The sequence below is a fragment of the Platalea leucorodia genome (genome assembly GCF_965183815.1).
Source record: "Platalea leucorodia genome assembly, chromosome: 1".
NCBI lineage: Eukaryota > Metazoa > Chordata > Aves > Pelecaniformes > Threskiornithidae > Platalea > Platalea leucorodia.
Window position 1 is genome coordinate 46,964,685 of NC_138823.1, and position 22,068 is coordinate 46,986,752.

The following is a 22,068-nucleotide window of genomic DNA, read 5'->3' on the forward strand; positions in this document are numbered from 1 at the left end:
GGGATAGTGGATGTTCTTTACTCTGACTTTAGCAAGGCTTTCAACACTGTGTCCCATAATATCCTCATTGGCAAACTAATAAGTGTGGGCTGCATGAGCAGACAGTGAGGTGGACTGAAAACTGACTGAACAGGTTAGCTGAAAATCTTGTGATCAGAGGGACCAAATCCAGTTGGAGGCCAGTCACTAGTGGTATACCTCCAGGCCCGATATTGGGGCCAAAACTGTTTAACACTGCTGGTTTTGGCTGCGATAGATGATAGTTAAATTTCTTCATAGTAGCTGGTATGAGGCTCTGTTTTGGATTTGTGCTGGAAACAGTGTTGATAACACAGGGATGTTTTAGTTATTGCTGAGCAGTGCTTACACAGAGTCGAGGCTTTTTCTGCTTCTCACCCCACCCCACCAGCGAGCTGGCTGGGGGTGCACAAGAAGTTGGGAGGGGACACAGCTGGGACAGCTGACCCCAACTGACCAAAGGGATATTCCATACCCATGACATCATGCTCAGCATATAAAGCTGGGGGAAGAAGAAGGAAGGGGGGGACATTTGGAGTGATGACGTTTGTCTTCCCAAGTAACCGTTACGCATGATGGAGCCCTGCTTTCCTGGGGATGGCTGAACACCTGCCTGCCGGTGGGAAGCAGTGAATGAATTCCTTGTTTTGCTTTGCTTGTGCACGTGGCTTTTGCTTTACCTATTAAACTGTTTTTATCTCAACCCATGAGTTTTCTCACTTTTACCCTTCCGATTCCCTCCCCCATCCCACCCGGGGGGAGTTAGCGAGTGGCTGTGTGGGGCTTAGTTGTTGGCTGGGGTTAAACCAAGACAAACACCTTCATTAATGACCTGGATGATGGGACAGAGTGCACTCTCAGCAAGTTTGCAGCTGACGCAAAACTGGGAAGAGTGACTGATGCACCAGAGGGCTGGGCTGCCATTCAGAGGGACCTCAACGGGCTGGAGAAATATGCAAACAGGAACTTCATGAAGTGCAACAAATGGAAATATAAAGTCCTGAAGGTGGAAAGCAATAACCCCATGTACCAGTACAGGCTGGGTGCCGACTGGCAATACGCCTTTTCAGCAAAGGCAGCCAACATCCTCCTGCGCTGCACCGGGCAGTGCATTGCCAGCAGGTGGAGGAAGGGGATCCTTCCCCTCTACTCAGCACTGGTGACACATCTGGAGTGCTGGGTCCAAAGTCCAGCAAAGGGCCATGAAGATGATGAAGGGACTGGAGCAACTGTCATATGGGGAGAGGCTGAGAGAGCTGGGACTGTTCAGCCTGGAGGAGAGAAGGCTCAGGGGGACTCTGTAAGTAAGTGTGTATAAACATCTGATGCAAGCGAGTAAAGAAGATGGAGCCAGACTCTTCTCAGGGAAAGGACAGTGAAAGCACAGAAGGCAATGGGCACAAATTAAAATATGGGAAAGTATTTAAACGTAAGAAAAAAAATTTCCCTGTGAGGGCTGTCAAACACTTGACAGGTTGCCCAGACAGGCTGTGGAGGCTCCATCCTTGAAGATATTCAAAACCAAACTGGACACAGCTCTGAGCAACCTGTTCTAGCTGACCCTGCTCTCTCCAGAGGTCCCTGCCAACCTCAGTGATTCTGTGATGTCCTTGTCTAGTCATTAACTTACACTGCAAAAATATATAATGACTCTTACTGGGAAGGAATCAGTGTTGCCCCACTGATTTTTGTCTAAAGCCACCGCTCAAGTTAGCTATGCTCCAAGTCCCTTTTCTGACACATGCAACAAACAAACAAACACAGAGCTCGCTCTGAGGCCCCTTGAATGCTTGGGAAAGAGTCTTCCATATCCTCAAGAGGTTTTGTGTGAGGTGTACAGAGGGCCTTCACGGCACTCTGCATACTCAAACACTCCCTCAAGCTTACCTTTAAATGCCAAGGGATCTCAGAGGGAGGTCGTGGTTTCATTTAGTCCCCTGTCAACTGCATGCATTCCTCCTCCTCGTTACCTCTTTGCCTGTGGCGTGCGACTGTGCAGGCGTGTGGTACGCACTGGCCCAGCAAACATCCTTCTTCCAAACTACTGTGCACGTGGAGTAAGTCAGCTGTGTTTGGACTCACTGAATTCACGCAGATCACCTGTCCATGTGGCACACACCACACAGGACGTGCTGGACTTTGTGCAAAACGGTGTGTGGAATCAATCAGTCTGCACAAGCAATGTCCTGCCCATCAGGAGCTGGGCTCTCGGTGCACGTGCCGGCCAGCTGCACACCGCATGCACAGGAGACATTTCTGAGCGGCTGCCAAACCTGGCTGCTGGGTGTCTGGAAATCTGCAGGACGTGCTGTGTTGAACCGAGGCACTGAACTTTTTGGGGAGAAGTTTTAAACGTTCTGCCATCCACTTACCTGGGCTTGCACCCTTGCATCCTCACCTACTGTCCTACCCAGAAGGAAAAAATGAGTTATTCTAAAACCTTCCGAGATTCTGATCACTACAGCATATTAAACAAAGGTGGCCTGTTGGAAGTGTCTGTCAACTTGGCCAAGTGGTACTAATGAGGAATAACCACTAGGATAACAATACACTGAAATGTGATCTTTTTACTTTTAATATGGTACCTGACAAATCCACCAAGGTGTAAGAGTATGTAAAGATCTCCAGTAAAATTCTTCTCTTTTACATTAATTTAATTCACAATAGAAGTTCCTTCTCCCCCTGCTGTCATTTCCTGCCTATTTTGCCTCACCTATATTTAAGCGAAGCCTGAAGGGCTCTCTGCGGGTGGCAGAAGAGGCCGTCACTCTCCCCAAGGAGCAGCACTAATGACAGCCGATTCTGCACAAGGCAACGGTGGGCGACGCACCCTGCAGTGCTGGGCTGGGAAACTGCTGTCATCTACTTGTCACCCCGATGCTGGGAAAGTGTTTCCTTTTTTTAAACACATTTTGAAATCATTTATTTGAAATGCTGAATGAAGTCTGACATACATAAAATAAAATAATTTCAAAAATCTAACTCTAAGCTTCTTAATATTTTGATGACTACCACTCAATTAAAACTCTGCACTGTTGCTAATAAGTCACACAGCTTAAATCCATTGATTATACATAGAGTTTCTGTTTTAAGACTTAAAACATATTTATGAATTAAAGACCAATGTGTAAATAGCAGACCTGTTGGTACCCGTATTCCATAGCCAGAAACTTTATAAATCCCCTCCCCAAACAGACAATGGTATTCCTAGATTATGCATCTCTATTATTCTTGCTATCCCACCATAATATTATTTTAATGAGAAAGGCTTTATTTGAGCCATTGTGCGATCAGGCCTCAGTCTGACTAAATAGTTCCTTCAAATGGGTTTTGCAAGTGTCAGCTTTAAATTAGCCAAAGAATTCATGGGGACATGAGGCAACAAAACTTGGTCAGTAAACACATATGATTGATACACAACAGCTTTCTCATTTCTCTTAAAATAAGATCGATTTGCCTTACAACTGAGCTCATATTTCAATTAGTAAAGTTACAGCATTTCAAATTTTTAATTAAATATAACTCTTCTGTACTATATTACAGCAAAGAGTATATTAGGGAAAAACTTTTGCACTCCCAAAAGATGGCAAAAAAATCTCTAAGGCCGGGTCATACTGTATCTGGAGTTGATTTTCAATGTATCTGTCTTCTCTGTTAAAGATCTGGTGACAGAAACTGAATTATGGAGACTTTCAAAAAAGTGTTTCCAGAGAAAAGAAAAAGCCATATTCCAGCCCTCCTATTTAGCAGATTAAACTAGAAGTTCAGAAATGACGGAACATATGAGAAGAAAACCATAATTTTAGAGCCTGGCACAACTCAGATTGTGTGTAACAACCCAAGACAAACCAGCTTGTAGAAAACAGGCGGGACACGGTGCACAAGCCTTCTGGTAGCCACAGTCCTGACCACAGGATGGCACTACTAGGTATATTTTAGTAAACGCAGCACACATTTGCTATAACATTTTAACTCTCTACTGGCACAATGTCAAGTGAGCTAACACAAATGAAAGTCTGTGCATCCGCACTGCTCTCGCCAGAAAACGGCCTTGTCTATGTATTTGGTTGAATAAAGGCTACGTGCTTGGAGATCTGGAGGTCTGGATCTCCTATACAGGCGATCACGTGTGATAGGCAAATGACAACAAAGCCATGAGGTGGAAAGGGCAGAATGTCTTCATGTTGAATGTCCTTATTACAGTGATAAAATCTCCTCCAGAAGTATGTTCCTTCAAATGCCAAGTCTGACTAATACTACATCTTTCTCTCTTAAAGAACTTGAGGTTTTTTCCTTTGATACAACCACTGCCAGCTCCCTCTAACGCCCCTAAAAACCTCCCCATGCCACAGGAGGACTACAGCTTGCTTTGGCACTGTTACCAGCAAAAAGCAAGTGTAAAGCAAATGCGAATGTTAATAAATTGGGTCATGTGTATTTTTCATTAATTTTGAAGTAGTATGTGTTACCAGCTCTAAGCATATAGGGTATTATCCCTATCTCATATTAACTGCTGTTTTCTTTTAAAAATAGCTCACGATGACAAGAGAATACGCGATTTAACAGTTCTTCATAACAATTTCTTCCCTCATGGCTACAGAAAACAAGTTGAGATTACATTCTCAACCTTTAAGGTTCAGTCATATCATTAAGGTCAATGAAAAAGAATAAGCACGTATTATATACATTTAGAAATCCTTGAAGACAAAAACCCTCCTTGGCCCATCTCATTTTTCAGAGTTTGACCCGTGGTTGTTTTGTCTTCTGTAATTTTCTTTTTAATCATTTAGGGTTGGCAAGACTGTAAACAGCAACACAAGGTAGAGAATACCAATGAAACATGAATTGTGTATTTCCTTCAATATAAAAGATGTAATATTTTACACATATGCATATTCTTAAGCTGATCCTTATTCTATTAATTTAAATAATTTCTTATGTAATGTGGACTGAGTTTGGCCCATAACGTTTTCATCAACTGAAAATAATTAGAGAAATACTTACCCTGAACTTAATGCTTGGGTAAGCTGCCTGATACTAGAATTGCATTTTTCACCCCAGAACAGAAGAGACACACTAAAGAATGATGGCATATGCTGCTCTCTTCTGACGAGTTTGGGTCAATCCAGAGTGTTTCTGGGACAAAATCCCAATATCAACCTCAGCTGTTGACAGCAAGAGCATTGCTATGAAGTAGGACATTCATGTGACACACAGGACTTTGGTGAAAAAGCATCTTATGCCTGAAGTCATAAAGACAGTTCAGACTCTAATCTTATTTAACCTTTTGCTGAGATTGGTAATGGAGGTGCTAATTACTGCCACAGGTTCAAGCTTTCATAGGTATTTAAAGACCTATTACATTGAAAACAACAGGATTTATTTGCCCAAAAGTCTTTTGGGATCTGAGCTATAATCAGCTTTGAGATAGGGAGAGATGGATCCTGGTATCTGGGAGATTTGGGTTTTTTGTATCAAATTCATTTGAGTAGAAAACATCTCATTCAGACAAACCGTAGAGAATATTTGACTAAACTCTGGCTTAGTGTTCATACAATCTTTCCACATCTGCCCTCCTGCCGTTACTCATATTCAAAGCAATGTCTTCTGCAAGAGCTGCACCATGCTCCAGTTCCCCGGCTGATTTGCTCAGTAACCAGAACACCAGTACCAGGAGGCAACTGCAGTGGCTCCCACTGCAGCAGTTTGCAATATCACGCACTGAAACTTCACATCTCTTAGGGAAACAGGTATGAGGAATAAGCCAAGAAAAGGAGAAAGGCTCCAGCTGCCACAAACATAGCTCAACAATCAGCAACAGCGAGAAAGGAAACAAGACTGCAGAATGCGAAATGACAGATAAATAGGATTTAGGTGCAGTCCCACATATCTATCCTTCCTCCTCTGTGTGACAGAAGCTCTTTAATGATGTTGTCAGGGCCCCTAGATGGAGTAAGAGTCTCGATGTACATGGCCACTTATCTGTCATCCTTTATTTTACACATGCAATTCTTAAAGATATCCTGCAAATCCAAGACAAAATAAGAGTTTCAAGGCAAAATATAGATGAATGAAATGTGGAAAATTAAACCTAGGGAAGATCAGCACCTTTACAAGAGATGCAGTACGATACTAGTGTTGCCTTCATTTATCAGAAATTGAGTTCAACCTCCTCAAACAATATACACTGAGAGACTGATTCATTCCTTCCTTCATGCCATAGTAATGTCAGTGAGTTCAACAGAGTTACTTTCAATTTACTTTCTGTCAGGAAAGGAGACATCCATCTATCCATCCACATGGACCAAAGAAAAGGCTGAGTATACACAGAACTCCTCCTGGAATTAGCCCACACTTCACACAGTAAAGGGCCAAAGACTGCTTGCAAATACCCTGCTAGAAATCCATTGCAGCCAACAACAACATCACAGATATAATTCAGTCTGAATTCAGCCTAGAAATGCCTTCATTCAGCACATGGAAAACTGCCGCTGTAAAGCTATTGTATATCACCAACATTAACGCCAGGAAGCTGAACGTTCATTGTGTAGAGTCCCAGAACTGTATTAATAGCAACGCACACTGAGCACATTACATTGTGTGGTGTCTTCACACTTATAAAAGCAGGAAATTATTTTTATGGCCAACATCTTCTGTTCTCACAATTTGTCCTAGCATACCAGATACATGCTGTATGAAATCTTCCACCAAGACTTACAGAAAATAATCCTACGTGCAGCTGGGGGGTAAAAATAGGAGATTAACAGTTAAGCTAAAGCTTCTGTTTGAATATTCTGGGTGTTATGAAGTTGATCTATACTGTTAGAGGTACACAGACTGACTTTCGATGTAACTCTTAAAACAAATGGATATGGAAAAAAACACTCTTTGGATATTACAGAAGGACAGAATTAGACCAAAAATTATCTCAGGCCCCACACTCTGACTGTCCTTCTGTGGACTACTTGCTGTCTTCACCCTGTAGAAGCCCATAATTGTCGAGAACATGGACAGCCAGCATCCTTGCTGGCTCCACAGCAGTTTTATTTGTAAAAGTTACTGGAGATGGATACTGAAAGGGAACAAGGAAAGGCTGGAGACATTTCAGACCATCTATGGGAGGCTGCAGCAGAGATCGCAGTTTAGGCAGGAAGATGGTGCAGTCTGTGCGGTTAAGGTGGAGGAAAGCTGCGTAGTCCCTACTCATTCTCCAGAGCCGAATGACAGCATCAAAACCCAGAAAAGGCAAAAGATCCTCAGCAAAAATTCCAACTCAGCAGACGCAGTGGAGGAGGACACTTTGAATGCAATGCTACAGCACACAGATAGGGCAAAATGCTGCAGCTTACCTTCTTAGGAAAACAGTTTTCTGCAAGGACATCAAAACAGATGTCTTCACTCTCTACAGAAAGCACATATGGACTGAGCTCATGTATGACTCCTTAAGACTTATTGCTTTTGAGTTCAGAATGGAGGCAGGGCTGGTTCAAGAAGATGGACTGAAGCTCCCTAGGAACGAAGAACCATGATCGCCAAACTCACGGATATCTGCTCCAAGGAAGACTTCTTACTTTTTTCCTCTTTTTCACATAAATATGTTGTCATGCAGCAAAAAACTAAGAGAATGACCAACATGCAACAGGCATTAAGTCACGCTGCTTAATGCACTCTGGCACATTATGCAGGTGCTCACGTGACATCAGGACAGGCCCAGCAAAATACCCAAACGGGACAGACCAGAACAGCCCAGGGAAAGGGAAGAAAGGCTCGAGTGTAAGAGAGGGTTTGCCTGAAGAAAGGTGCTTGGAGCCAAGAGGATAACAGGAAAGGAGAGTGCAGCCAAGAGAATGAGGGTTGCAGAGAAGTCAGAGATAAAGCAAATGCCACAGATAATGACATGAAGTTGAAGAAGGGACAGGGAAATGATGAAAGAGGAGACTTAAAAACACAGTTACAGTTTGAGGGGAAAAAAACAAGAGGGTGAAAGAAGAAAAAGCTCTCACATGAAGAAGCAGCATCCCTCAGAAGATACGGTGATCCTGTTATCACCAAGGTATCAGTTTGTTTGCATGAGACTGTATGTCTGCGTATATTTTGCCATTTTTAGACTGTCTAGAAAAGTACTAAACTAATAATCATTTATTTTATTTTGCTTGAGGTGTTCATTAGGAGGACCGACGTGAAAGAAGATGCATAAACTTTCTGGGTTTGGGTAACTAATCGAAAGCCTGCCAGACCAAAGGTGACTGCCGCCTGTTACCAGGAGCAGATGTTCAGAGACATCAGTGGGGAACTGCACAGCCTGTTCAACCTTAAACCTGCATCAGAAAAGCCATCAGAAATAGCACAGTGAATGGCAGTTATAGCAGAGTTCAGGAAGTCAGTAAGAAGAGATTTTGAGCCATGATCCAATTACGAAAGCTGTCTGCATTAAGGCAGGGCTGAGCCACCTGTGTAGCAGAGGGCAGTGTGTAGGTATACTTGGGACGTGGCCTAGTCTGTATGCCCGTCAACTTCTGACTCAAAGGAAGCCAATTCAGTCATTTTCCTTTGTAAAGGGCAAAATAATATTAGCCAACAAACTTCTGCAACTCAGTTTTTAACAGGAGCCACTTGGAATCATGGGTATGTTTGAAAAAATAAATCTCTAAGCAAATGAAAATGTGAGAGTTTAAGATACATGTCCTTGTTTGGTTCACTCTTTTTGACATTAAAATGAATTCCAAATGTCCACTGATAGTTCTTGTATCAATCTTGTACGAGACAGACTTGCAGTGGTAGCCTTTAAGAGCAAATACTCAGGGACATCTGAGATACCTTTAGGTAGTAACAGTCCACTTTGTGCTAACATTGAAGAAAAGGCTGAATAGTAGTCCCTCAATGAACATGCCAAATATACAGGTTATATGTCAGCTCTCTAACAGCCATTATGATCTGTCAAGTATATTAATAAACTTCTACAGTTAAAAGGAAAAGAAAATCTGAACCCATTTTCGGGATATTGTGCTGCGAGTGAACACTTACAGACTAAAATCCTTAGGAAGGATTTGTCTGCAGGGAATATGCTAAATCAAGCCCTTTTGAACTTTTGATTAAATAATTGATGCATAATGCAGAATGTATAATATATGCGTCCTTTCCCCATAGTTGCCTGGAAACCCGTATGGAACGGTACTAGCAGTTCCAGGAGCATTTAGTCTCTAAGTCGCTGGTAAAGACAAAGGAACAAAAAAGTTTTTAAAATCATTAACTCATCCTTCTTTCCATTATTTGAGTACTGCAGAATACCCAAATTAGTAACTTACTTACACAATGGTATCATGACTCTTGTAATATAGAGTGCTTTTTTCTTTTTCTTTTTTAAAGCTATATCTCTTGGAGTCATGTGAATGACTATAAGTCTCAGCTTCTGTTAAAACAGAAAACAAAGAACACACCTAATATTTTCAGCCTTTATATAATAATAATAATAATAATAATAATAATAATAATAATAATAATAATAATAATAATAATAATAATCAGATCATAGAATATCCAAGATGGTCAACAGAGAAGAATAAAACTAAGAACTAAAAATGTGGGTTTCCCCCCCAAATTATAGGATTATTAAGCAAATCTCATTAGAAGACTGATCACTGAAGGTTTAGAAGAATATGAGAATGCCATGATCACAAATTCAAGAGGCAGATTGTTTTCCCAGGAAATAATGTTTCAAATTGCAGCCAAGCAGACCTTTTGCACTTCTCGAGTAGGCAACATGGCTTGTCATTCAGTTTGATTGCTCTCTGACCCAGCCTGAATCTATCTTGTGCTTTATTGCTTCCAAGATGGAATGAAAAACATGATAAAAAACAACGAGAACAAAGCACTAACCATGGAAACCTACAGTGATGAAGCATTAAGTTATTTAATCTAAACAATTCTGTAATCATGATAATTTGGTGGCTCTGTTTCTGATGGTCATCCTGAGAAAAAAAGGATAAGGGGCAAACACAAAATAGCTATACAGTCCTTGAGAAGTAAAAGGCAGGACACTGAGAATGAATGCCTCCTGCCACGGCAGGGATTTTCACGGGATTCTTGCACAATGAGGATACCACCATCGAGCATTTCTTGTGCACTCCATTTCCCTTCAGAGGAAATAAATACTCGCTGAGTCAAAGAAAGAATGGCTTTATACTATGGTGGCAAGAGGTCTCATTTAAGTAAGGAGAAGCAGTTGTCAGTTCCTAAATCAATTAATGTATAAAGATGAAGATTTGGTGGTTAAGCATCAACAGGACGGAGTGGAACACTTCTGAACATCCTCTAGCTTTGTGTTTAGGGAACTTTTTTGGATATGTAAGATCAGCGCACATTTTGTCATGCAGAAGAGAAAGTTGAACCTGGATCTCTTGTTGACTTCCTCAGCCACTGGTAACACAAAGGTCACAGCGTCATTTCCAGTGTGGAATCAAGACTTTCATATCCCTTCCTTTTACTACAAGTACCAGATACCATGACTTTTCATTTTGTGATAAATGGCATGTTGAATGGGATGGGATAAAATGATATTTTAAGTGTCAGCCCAGTATAGAAAAAAAAAAAACCAAACAAATCCAAACCCTAGTAATTTTATTTAGGTTTAATCAAATAATTTTTAAAAAGTGCTTGCCATCCTGAAGGGAGCCAGTAGCTCACACAGGCTGATCTCATCATTTGATACCCAAATTGTCAGTTTCTAGGATAAAACCAGTTTCAGCAGCTTGCTGTAGCGTTACAGGAGGTATAAGAGTACAGATGGAAAAAAGCTTTAAGAAAAGCATCTAAAAAAAGTGTTTACAATAGCTGTCATTCATTTTCAGTGGGAAATTATTATATTTCAGGAGGGTGAGAAATCTTTCTAACTTAAAACAAAAGTAAAAAGGCAGATCAGATCAGAGAGGCACCCAAGAGCATGTATGGAAATTAAGCTGACATGCCTACATGCCTCAGCTGTGACTACTCAAGCCCAGAGGAGGTAGGAGGAAGAGCAGGGTGGAGGTGGAGGAGACTGCCTTAGACATTCACAAGGTCTCCATCACAGTCATGGCATCTGCACTCCCTATGTGGAAAGAGCTGTACTACAACTTGGATTAGACAAAACAATGCAAAAAAACCCCCCAAATCACTCATGCAGAAGAATATTGAAGGGAGAAACAAAGACACTGAAACCCTAAAGTGCTGGGATTAAATTGCCAGAGAAACAAGTTCCTTTTTCATCTGTATTAATTAAGCCCCATATTACTACCACCAGCATGGCTTAAATTCAAGCTTTCAACTGCCAATGATTTATTCCGATCTAGGGAAATCACAAAAATCTGCTCTTTGCAGCCAGAGTCATAGAATAATCTCACAACACATTCAGGAAAGTTCATCGAGGACAGCAGTAGTTTTCCAGCTGTACAGTTCTGTATTAGTGAGCGATGTTTAATTGTGTAATGGTTTTGATTACGATATGTTGTTATGTTTTACTCCTGCTGCCACCATAGCCCAGAGGGAATTTGCACGTGAACATGATATTTCATCTTGTTTTTCTGTATAAACAATTGGGTTTTAATAAATTCACTGAAAACCAAATATTAAAATAAACCAACTGCACAACAATCACTGGGGATAACTATAAATTGTGCTTTTTGGTGGTTCCTGAATACTGGTGAACGTTAAGAGAGATGTGCAACTGCTGTCATTGGTCCTTCATGTCTTGTTTTAGGAAAGCCTACTACGCTTCTGGGTCTGAATGCTATGGATAAACAGCTGTAAATCAGCCTTGTCAAGGTGGCATTTTCCTGGCAGTAAGGGGAGCTGAGCAGGAGTCTGTATGGTGAGAATGTATGTCGGGTGCTCCACAACCCACTCTGATGCACTGGAGGTGAAGTGAAGGGCAACACCCTAATGTTTGACTTTGTCAGAGCAACATTGGTTTGTAGGGTTTTCAAGTTCTGCGACTGCTGCAGACCTCATGGTGCTTGTCTGTAGTTTTTCCATCTCCCTCCTTGATTCTTGCAGTGTGCACTATTTAGGGCCACCTTAAAAGCACATTTAGAAAATTTAGATGATGAAGCAGTCAGCTACTTGCATTTTGTACATTTTGTACAGTACAGACCGGAATAAACATGTAGCATGTTTGATCATGTTTCTGCACCTGCTTCCTATCTGCTTTTATTATCCCAAATAATGAAATTTAACCTCAAATGATTAGGGTGCTGCTATTTCCGAGACTATATCCAACACCATGATCCAGCAGAGCAGCCACAGTCGGCTCACACACTCCTGCTTTATATTCTGAGATCTGAAGATGACATAACCACCAGCAGCGTCTTCTCTGGGGTCTGTCTGCCCAAGTCTCTTGGCATTCATTTGGAATATTCATGCCCAAATCTCAAGATCTTCTCAAGACTTCTTTAGTATTTCTTTGATTTTTTTCTTTTTTTACAGAAACGGTATCTACATCTTGTGTTAGTATTTATGACTAAAAGAAGACTATTGCTCTTACAGCAGGTCTATTGCTACAGGAGTTCTGCAAAGTAATAAGCAAGTAGCCTGCAATCATCTCTTTCTAAACCCACCACATCCTCAAAGGTACCTATATTACCTGCAGAGTTGCTCTTTTCATTATTTCCAATTTTAGAAATTGTCAGCAGAAACAGAGAAGCATCAAATGAGTTTATATTCATGGTGCACTAACAAAGCTTCCCAGCCTTTAGGATTCCTGCATGTAGAATTTTGTGGGTCTCTCGCTTTTGGGATTTTTGTCACATATTGCATCCCATGTTTGGGCACTTAGCAGATTCCGAGGTGTGCCAACAATAATCTGTAAATGTTATTGTTATTTATTTGTGGCATTAACATAGGCAAAGGGGAATGCTTAAATTTGAAGGAATTTTTGTTTGAAAGATAACATTACAGCTTTTTCAAATTTATCTACTTACCATTTTCTGAGTTCCTAAGAATTTCTTGCTTTTCTGAAGAATGAGGCTGAACTGGATTCAATTCTATTCTGTTTGACAAATAATTGCAATGACTGATACTGATTTTTCTCACTTTGCTGATTTTATTTAAACTGCCTGTTGGTTTAAATGCTCAGAAAGATTTTTATAAAAGAAATATACTTTTCACATGCTTAGTAGTTTTCCTAAAGTTTTATGGGATTATCAGAAAGACATATATTTGCAATTTTGAAGACTCTTTGCTAAATATCTTTAAAGTAGTCTTCTCTTTCTGAAAATGAAATAATTCCATGGAGCAATTAATTTGACCAACAGTGTTAGTACTCAAAGTGCAACATCGGTAGTAGTATTCTGGTAAATGGGGGTAAACTGTCACCTCCTCTATAATCTTTGGCCAGATAGTTTCACTAGTTTAAGGAGAAATGCTGCAAGAGAGAACGGCTTTTACAATATGAAGGCACCTTTGCCCATCGCACACTGCCTACTTCACCAGTAAAACCCAGCCGGCTGCTGAAGGCTTCAGCAAAACACCATTTTGTACTGAGAGAAGAATTCACAAAGGGAGGCCAGGAGATGAACCTGTGCCTGTGTCTGCGTTAAAGACGGCAGAAACAAACAGTGCATTGTTTGTGATAACCGTAGCTGCCCGCTAAATGATATCCCCTGACTGTCTACGCTAATGGGCACCTTCGGGTAAAAAAAGATGGTGTTAATAAAACCTCTGCTCTGCTTTTCTTGGAACAGCCACTTCTGGCACTCAAAGCAGCTCTCTGCTTCCATCCTCATACACCTTCAGCCTGTAGCCAAGAGCAGCTCCCTGCAATTTATTAAATGAGCTCTTTAAAAGAACGCCTTAAATACACTCTTTCCGAGCAATTTTTTCCTAGTAAGTCTGGACCAGTGTGCCAGGGCAGGGCAGGAGAGCACAGCTGAGAGGAGACAGGGACGGCTTCAGTGACAGGAGGTGCTATGCACTGGGAGTGGAGCAGAACTGCCTTTGAGCTTTTTCTTTTTATATTCTCCCCTAAATGAAGCAGCTCAGATGCAACAGAAAGGGTTTTTTTTTCCCATGTCCCTGTTTTTTCTTCTCCTGAACTCTCCTGAACTTACTATTGGGTGGTGCATAATGGCAATTTCTGTAGGAGAAAAAAACCAAAAAAGAGTAGCTGACATGAGCCAGAAGTCTGATATTAACCATTTCAGGGCAGTGCTCGGTTCAGCAGCTCTATGTTTAGAAGCTCTGCCTTCGACAGCCATTGCTTGACATCACATCAGGTCAATGAATGACTTCTTTTCCCACTAATAAGAGAAAGCAATATGGGAGACCAGCAGTCTACCAGAAACAACCAGAAGAAAACTGTACTTGACAGTGAAAAGACACACGCAATTCAGCCCATTCCAGAGCAACAAACATTATTCCTTAAGTTGCACAGAACCTAATTCTTAGGATGACATTTTTGTTTAAGTCCCCCCCCTTTTTATTTCTTCAGAAGAGGTTGATAGAGTATAACTCTTGATGTAAGATCAGCAAATCACCTCTCCTAGGTTACCAACGGCAACCAGAAGGCAAGCACGGTCCATGAGTGACTGCACAAGCTGGCAAACTGAAGGGCATGTGTATTGGTTCTCTATGAAGAGAAGCAATAGTCCCACAAAAGCAGATCACAGTTGATAAATAAGAGGAACAAAGTTAAGATTAACAACCAGTGTTTTTAGCCAGTCAGCCACTCCCAGCAATGAGGCTACTGCACCCTTAAGTTTTTTCATTTGCTTTGTATACAGTTATCAAAGCAATTAGTGTTATGACTTTGCTATCACTGTCAACTTAATTGGATACTTTTGTCACCTCAGACTATTGTATTCAGCTACCATGAAAAAAATGAAGATTTTAGCCTCTTAAACATAAAATTTAAAAAATTAAAATAAACAACTGAATGCAACATAATAGTGTCTTTCAACGCATTTCCTTTTGAATGGCAGAAGACAGCTGCTGGGCAGGTACTAAACTCCTCCTGGGTTTTGTGTCTGGCAGCCTGCTTATAACGTGATACTAATCCTTCAATTCATACTTCACATATTAAAAACATGAGAAATGTGCTGCAGAAGTGATTGAAAGACTAGCTCCGTAGCTAACAACCCAACAAATACTCTCCAAAGTCTTTTCCACCACAACTCGGCCTCTCCAGCATGTTTGCACAGTATAAGCTAAACATTTCTGTAGCGCAGATACATGTAGCCTCAAAACTAGGAACTCTCTCCTGGGCGGTTAATCTCTATCTGCAATGAGCATTTCTTAACATACTTACCACTGTGTGTAGCACAAGCATAGCCACGCTGTCATTCTAGTTTAGATATGAAGACTGAAAAACATGTTTTTTCTGCATTAGTCCTCTCCCTACTGCTACTGCTGGCAAGAGTTCCCCTGGTTAGGATTTTTTTTTTTTTTCATTTACTGTGGAAAGGCCTGGTAAAACACATAAACCAAACCCCACCATTCTAAGTATTTTGGATGGAGAATCATAGAATCGCAGAATCATAGAATTGTTTAGGTTGGAAAAGACTTTTAAGATCATCAAGTCCAACCATCAACCTAGCACTGCCAACTCCACCACTAAACCATGTCCCTAAGCACCACACCTACACGTCTTTTGAATTCTTCCAGGGATGGGGACTCAATCACTTCCCTGGGCAGCCTGTTCCAGTGCCTGACTACCTTTCAGTGAAGAAGTTTTTCCTAATACCCAACCTAAACCCGCCCTGGCGCAACTTGAGGCCATTTCCTCTTGTCCTATCGCTTGTCACTTGGGAGAAGAGACCAACCCCCACCTCGCTACAACCTCCTTTCGGGTAGTTGTAGAGAGCAATAAGGTCTCCCCTCAGCCTCTTTGTCTCCAGGATAAACAACCCCAGTTCTCTCAGCCGCTCCTCATAAGACTTGTGCTAGAGACCCTTGACCAGCTTCACTGCCCTTCTCTGGACACGCTCCACCACCTCCATGTCCTTCTTGTAGCGAGGGGCCCAAAACTGAACCCAGTACTCGAGGTGCAGCCTCACTAGTCCTGAGAACAAGGGGATGATCACTTCCCTGGCCCTGCTGGCCACACTATTTCTGATACAAGCCAGGATGCTATTGGCCTTCTTGGCCACCTGGGCACACTGCTGGCTCATGTTCAGCCAGCTGTCAACCAACACCCCCAGGTCCTTTTCCGCCAGACAGCTCTCCAGCCACTCCTCCCCAAGCCTGTAGCATTGCATGGGGTTGTTGTGACCGAAGTGCAGGACCTGGCACTGAGCCTTGTTGAACCTCACACAGTTGGCCTCAGCCCATCGATCCAGCCTGTCCAGGTCCCTCTGTAGGGCCTTCCTACCCTCTAGCAGATCAACACTGCCACCCAACTTGGTGTCATCTGCAAACTTACTGAGGGTGCACTCAATCCCCTCATCCAAATCATTGATAACGAAGACAGGATACAGTCCATTACAGATTTTATAAGTATTTCCCTTTCAAAGTTCACAGCTTTTCTCATGACTTTGTTAACAGAAACTGTAGCTCTAAAGGAAGAAAGACTGAATCTCAAAAGAAACGTTAAAAAAGTCACTAATCAAGTAGGAAATATCTCAAGAATGAAGCCTAAACGGAGGAAGACAGACATACAGAGATTACAAGCAGGTTTACCCTCTTAGGAGAGATGCCTCTAGCTGGCCTTCTGGAACAAAGGGGGCTGACTGACATTGCACTTACTTTGCTGCACCCCAAATAGGCGAGGACTGGAACCACCATTTCTTCTCCAAGGAGTTGCTATAAAAGCATTTAATTTGCAGGATCTTGCTGGAACCCCCAAATGTTACTTTACAAGAAAACTGGAGAATCTAGTTAACAGACTTATTAAATAAAGCTGTGACCTGCATCACGACCCATCCTTCTATGACTGAATCACTGGCATGTTTGAGGTAAGTTCCTTACATAAACTGGTTAATATTTAAAATCTGCCCAGGCACTCTGGTTAGTGTCCTTTGCAACGCCAAATCAACCAGTCCCCATTTGTGACTGATCTGAAGGACAGACCGGGGAGTGCAGTGGGAAGCTAGTTACAATGGGATACGAAAGAAGCACTGACATACTTACAGTTGCATTTCTTCTGAACAAATCGAAGCTTGCACGCTGTTCGGTAGGTGGACAAACGAATGCGATCCAGATCTTGAGCCCCTAGTGGAAGAGAAGAACAGTGACATTTCTATGGAATATGACCTGTGCGTATCTTTGCTAGCAGGGAAGCCAGGGAACAAAGAGGACACATGAGCTGACTCTGTTTAATAATTTTCAAGGCTCTCTCCTTTGCAGGGAGAGTAGAGAGGGGTGAGGAGAAAGAAGGGGAATGGCAGGAGCTACAGTGTTAAAAGACTTTTATAGAGGAAGGCAAGGAACAGTCAGCCCACTGTGTCTGTCACTTTGAAAAACAATCTGGTCAAGCTGCAGGCTAAAAGACACACTGGCCAGGCCCCAACAGCAGGGAAAACCTCCATCTAATTTTAACATTTAACAACAAGGCTCATAAGAAATATCTTTGGCTGACATGCCAGATCAGAAGAAGGTACTGCCAGCAAACCAAATTATAAAAAATATCATGCCGTAATGAAAAGACCGACAGCAGTCTGCAGAAGGTGGCAAAAACAATGCAAAGGCTGTGAGGCCCTTCTCCATTTTGCAGAGGTATGTTCTCTGCAACAGAGACCTCAAAGGGTCAGCGCTCTGCTTCACACATAGCTTGGCCCTGGCTGCTCCGACTTAAAGATCTGGCAACATTTCCAAAGCAGCTGTCCAGGAGATGGGTATAAACTGGCTGGTAGCTACTTCACATACAGCATGGCAGAGAGGGACCAGGATGGGGGCAGAACGTGGCACAGTGTCTTTACGCCTCCTGCTGCTGCGTACCACTCATAACACTTCCCCAAACCCTCAAAAAGTAGATGAGGAGATTCTGATTTAAATCTTTCTCCTTCTTAGCTGGTATCTTACATAAGGAAGTGTTGCCTCATAGTTACAATACGGCCTATGAAATAGAAGACTGCTTATTGATTTTACCACACATTTCACAGAAACACATTCAATTAATTTTTGTGTATTTGCTTTTTCACTGCGGTTGGCCCTGTAACAGGAGTAAAACCTGTTCTATTCAGTTGAGCAAGGTACCAAGTTACAAAACCCAGAGTTTCTGAAGGAACTGCCCGCGTGAAGCACATCCAAACAAGGTACAATCAGGCTGTAAGAGAAGTGGAGTGGAATGTGGCCCTATTCTGCTTTTACACATGCTTCCAGAATGCCTTCTTTAAGATTCATCTTGACATTATTACATTGGCCACTCAGCTGCACTGCTGTACATACGGCCATGTTGGCATTGCTCACCCACATTTCCTTAAGCAATCTGCCATCCTTTGGACCCAAATTTTTCAAATGTGCTCTGACCTGTGAGATGAAAATGAGGATGATACTCTCCCCTCTCCCCAGACTCTGCTCTTTTCCTGACCGGATTCTCCCACACCATCTTCCCAGGGCTCCCAGCTACTCCCTTTTGCAAGTGGGTTGTCTCAACACCATCTGTTCCTGGGAGAAGCTACCCTTAACTACTTAACATCAGGTCTGGAAAGTTTTTTAAATTTTTTTTCATCATATACTTTATTGACAGCTTTTGGAAAACTTCTTTACTGGTAAAGGGAAGGATAATGCTTATAACACTAAGTCTTTCCTTTTTTAATAGGACCAATGACTGAAATGAATTTCACTTCTTCCCTCTTAACTTTAGCGAAAGCTACTAATAAAAGCTTCCAGTGCTCCTTTATAAAACTTCAGCCTTTTAACACGATGTAAAGATTCAAAGCAAAGTGAGACTCTGGCTCATTGAGCTTCCTAGGTTGCAGTATTAATCTAAATAATAAACAAATTCGTAGGCAATGATGTTGCTTGTTTCTTTACTATTTACACACACAGTGGATGGTACCATCCACTTTTGATATTGTTTTGGGAGTAGGTGTTTTCACTGATAAATCCCTGGAACAGACAATTTAATTTTACCATGATTCACATTTTGCCACAGCCAGAGATGTATTTGTCAAATAACTTCTGTAGAAAAGTGACTTCACTTGCATGGGCAGTCCTGAAAAACAAGTGGAAAGATGTGCGGGACTGAGCACGGCAAATGAGACTGTGAATTTGTAACTTGCCTACAGGATTGCCAGTGGCCTCTCCTTGCTTTCGCCCGCTGGCAGTGTTTCACTCTGTTTCCTCTGAATATACTCATCTCATGTCAACACTGTTCGCAGTTTGCAAAAATAATGAAGGGATACATTGCAAGCTTTGGCTGCTGTTTTCTTGCTGGATGATATGTGCTGGCAGCACAAGTGATGTACATTTTGACCTCTCTTCATCAGTCTGGATACACCTGAGCATGTCAGGTAAGACTACAGGTAGCCAAGTGGTTTGATGTCCAATGGTGCATTTTGAGATACAAGATACAATATAAGTTTTAACCACAGGACTCTCCAGAAGATTATATTGATTATGATACTAATTCACAGAAGTTTGTAATTTGGAACTAGAAAGATGCCTCTTCTGAAGAAAAGGAAACAAAAAAAGTCAAAATAAACTTCTTTAAACACAAAGAAAATCACATAGTGGCCCAAATCTAAAGTGAGAGTCAAATCCATCTATTCCTTGTTCAGAACAAATTTCCTACCTAAAAAGGCAGGAAAAGTTGGTATTTTTTTTTGCTGTCTTGTCTAGTCTGGAACATGACCCACTTTTTAAAAGCATTGTGGGGTTTTAATCACAGACTTGCAGATATGACTGCAAGAACCTAAACCACTGGCAAAGTCCTTTATATTATGAATTTTCTTCCTCTAACATCGGCGGGTTGTGGAGTTTAACTTTTTACCAGAAGCTTATATTTGTTATAATGTTAAGAAGCTTCACATGGCACGCAGTATGTAGGGCGTGTGGAGCACATGGTTTTTGTTAAAGATGGGTTGTCTGGGCTTGCCCACAGCTGAGGCCACCTGAATGCAATGCCAGGTTGAGCTTCTGTTTCAGTGAAGCACGCCCTTTACACACACAGGAATCCAAGGGACTCTCAAAATGCAAAATTCAGTGTTTTATGAATATGGACATTTCTTTGCCTAAAATATATTTAGTTTTTCACAAAGACATAATATTTTCCCCTCTTTTTACCTCGTTGGAACCCAGTTCTCTGCGTGCATGTGTAGGAGGAGGAGGAAGGGAGGCAGGCAAATAGAAAAGGGAAGCACATGTGAGATAAACGAGACTCAAGTAAATATGTCAAAATACTAAAATGTGAAAGAAAAAATAGTAGACAATAACTATTTGTGTACAGCACAGGAAAATAGTCCCTCCTCCGCCTCCAACTACCAACTCTAAATTTTCGCAACACCTCCTTAACTCCTCCAAAACAACCCAACAGCAAACCAGCCTTCAGAACTGTGGGAACAAACCATAAATCCTCACAGCAAAGACTTAAGCAATTATCTTCCATTTTAGGAATATTTCAAACTAACTGAAGTTAATGGAAGTTGTGCTATTGACTTTATCTGATACAAGCTCAAGTCCTCTCTATAACTCTAATTAGAAGTATAGTATGTTCTTATAACGGACAAATGCATCATCCTTTTTTCTTGTTTTTCTTTTTTTTTCCTTCTGGCCAAAGAACAATGCCTCCCTCCACAGGTCCAAGATGTTGTACACAAGAAACAAGAGAAATATCCATTGGAGTTACAACAGCAAGCCTTCTGTGATATTGAAATAATTAGAGGGCACAGCAGAGCCAGTGGACACAGTGGAACGAGCCAAGACCGTTCTCAGTAGGCCATCTGAATGAAAAGTCCTTAATTTGGAGAGCTCAGGAGGGCAGATGTAGGGCATTCGGTCACCCCTGGGCTCACCCCTGGAGAACAGTCCCGAGCACACTTAATTCACCAGCACAGACCTGGCCTTTCAGTGTGCACAGTTGCTCAAGTCCCAGTAATCCTCATCTTAGTCTCCCCCAGAAGATGGGGGAGATGTTCTGTCATTTTTTACTATGGTGCAGGGGACAAATAATAGGAAACCTAGTAAGTACAGACAGAACTTAAGTACATCTAGTAACAGGGTGACAGTCTCAGACTTCATACGTAATAGAATTTCCTTGAGAAATGGTGGATTGGTTGTAAGAGAAATAAGATCTGACTGTCAAGAGAACTGCAGGAGCATTGTTAGCATAGTACATCCCTGACACACTATTCTGCAGGGAACACAAAGCTTCACTAGAAACTATAAAAAATGTGCTGAAGTGCGGTATGTAGTATATGAGTCCCTGTACTGTGTCTGGCTGGGATGGAGTTACCTTTCTTTATAGCAGCTTGCATGATGCTATGTTTTAGATTTGTGGCTAAAGAAGTGTTGATAACACACCGATGTTTTAGCTATTGCTGAACAGCGCTTCCACAGCATCCAGGCCTTTTTGTTCCCTGCTCTGTCCCCTCTCAGAGTTGGCTGGGGGTAGGCAAGAGGTTGGGAGGGGACACAGCCAGGACAGATGACCCCACCTGGCCAAAAGGATAGTTCATACCATATAATGTCATGCTCAGCAATAAAACTGGGGTAGGGAAAGAAGGGGGTGGGGAGTTTTGTCTTCCAAGGTGGACATTGCTCAGAGACTGGCTGGGCATTGGTCTGCTTTTGGGAGGTGGTGAGTGACTGCCTTTCCATCGCTTCTTGTTGTTGGTTCTTGTTGTCATCTTTTTTCTCTCTTTCTGTCACTTAATCAATTGTCCTTATCTCAAGCCACAAGGTTTCTTGCTTTTGCTCTCCCTATATTCTCTCCCATCCCGCTGGGGGCTGCTTGGGGATTAAGCAAGTGATTGTGTGGGTGCTTAGCAGCTGGCTGGGGTCAACCCACTACAGATACCCCCACTAAAAGATATTGTCTTTCGGAGACCTTTATCCCTCTTCATTCCTACCTGTGTATTGCAGCATTTTTGTCTCAAAAAGCTACTGATTAAAATAATACAGTCACAAAATCTGATGTAGAAA

General features: G+C 41.9%; 1 protein-coding gene across 4 annotated transcripts in view; it reads right to left on the reverse strand.

Moving 5' to 3' along the window:
* DTNA (dystrobrevin alpha) overlaps positions 1–22,068 on the reverse strand; it is a gene marked incomplete at both ends in the record, with an annotated part of 97,853 nt that overhangs the window by 75,534 nt on the left and 251 nt on the right. For all 4 annotated transcript variants that reach the window (XM_082306284.1, XM_082306283.1, XM_082306282.1 and 1 more), the window contains one exon: positions 17,116–17,196. In XM_082306284.1, the coding sequence (XP_082162410.1) occupies positions 17,116–17,196 (81 nt within the window). The remainder of the gene's footprint in view (positions 1–17,115; positions 17,197–22,068) is intronic.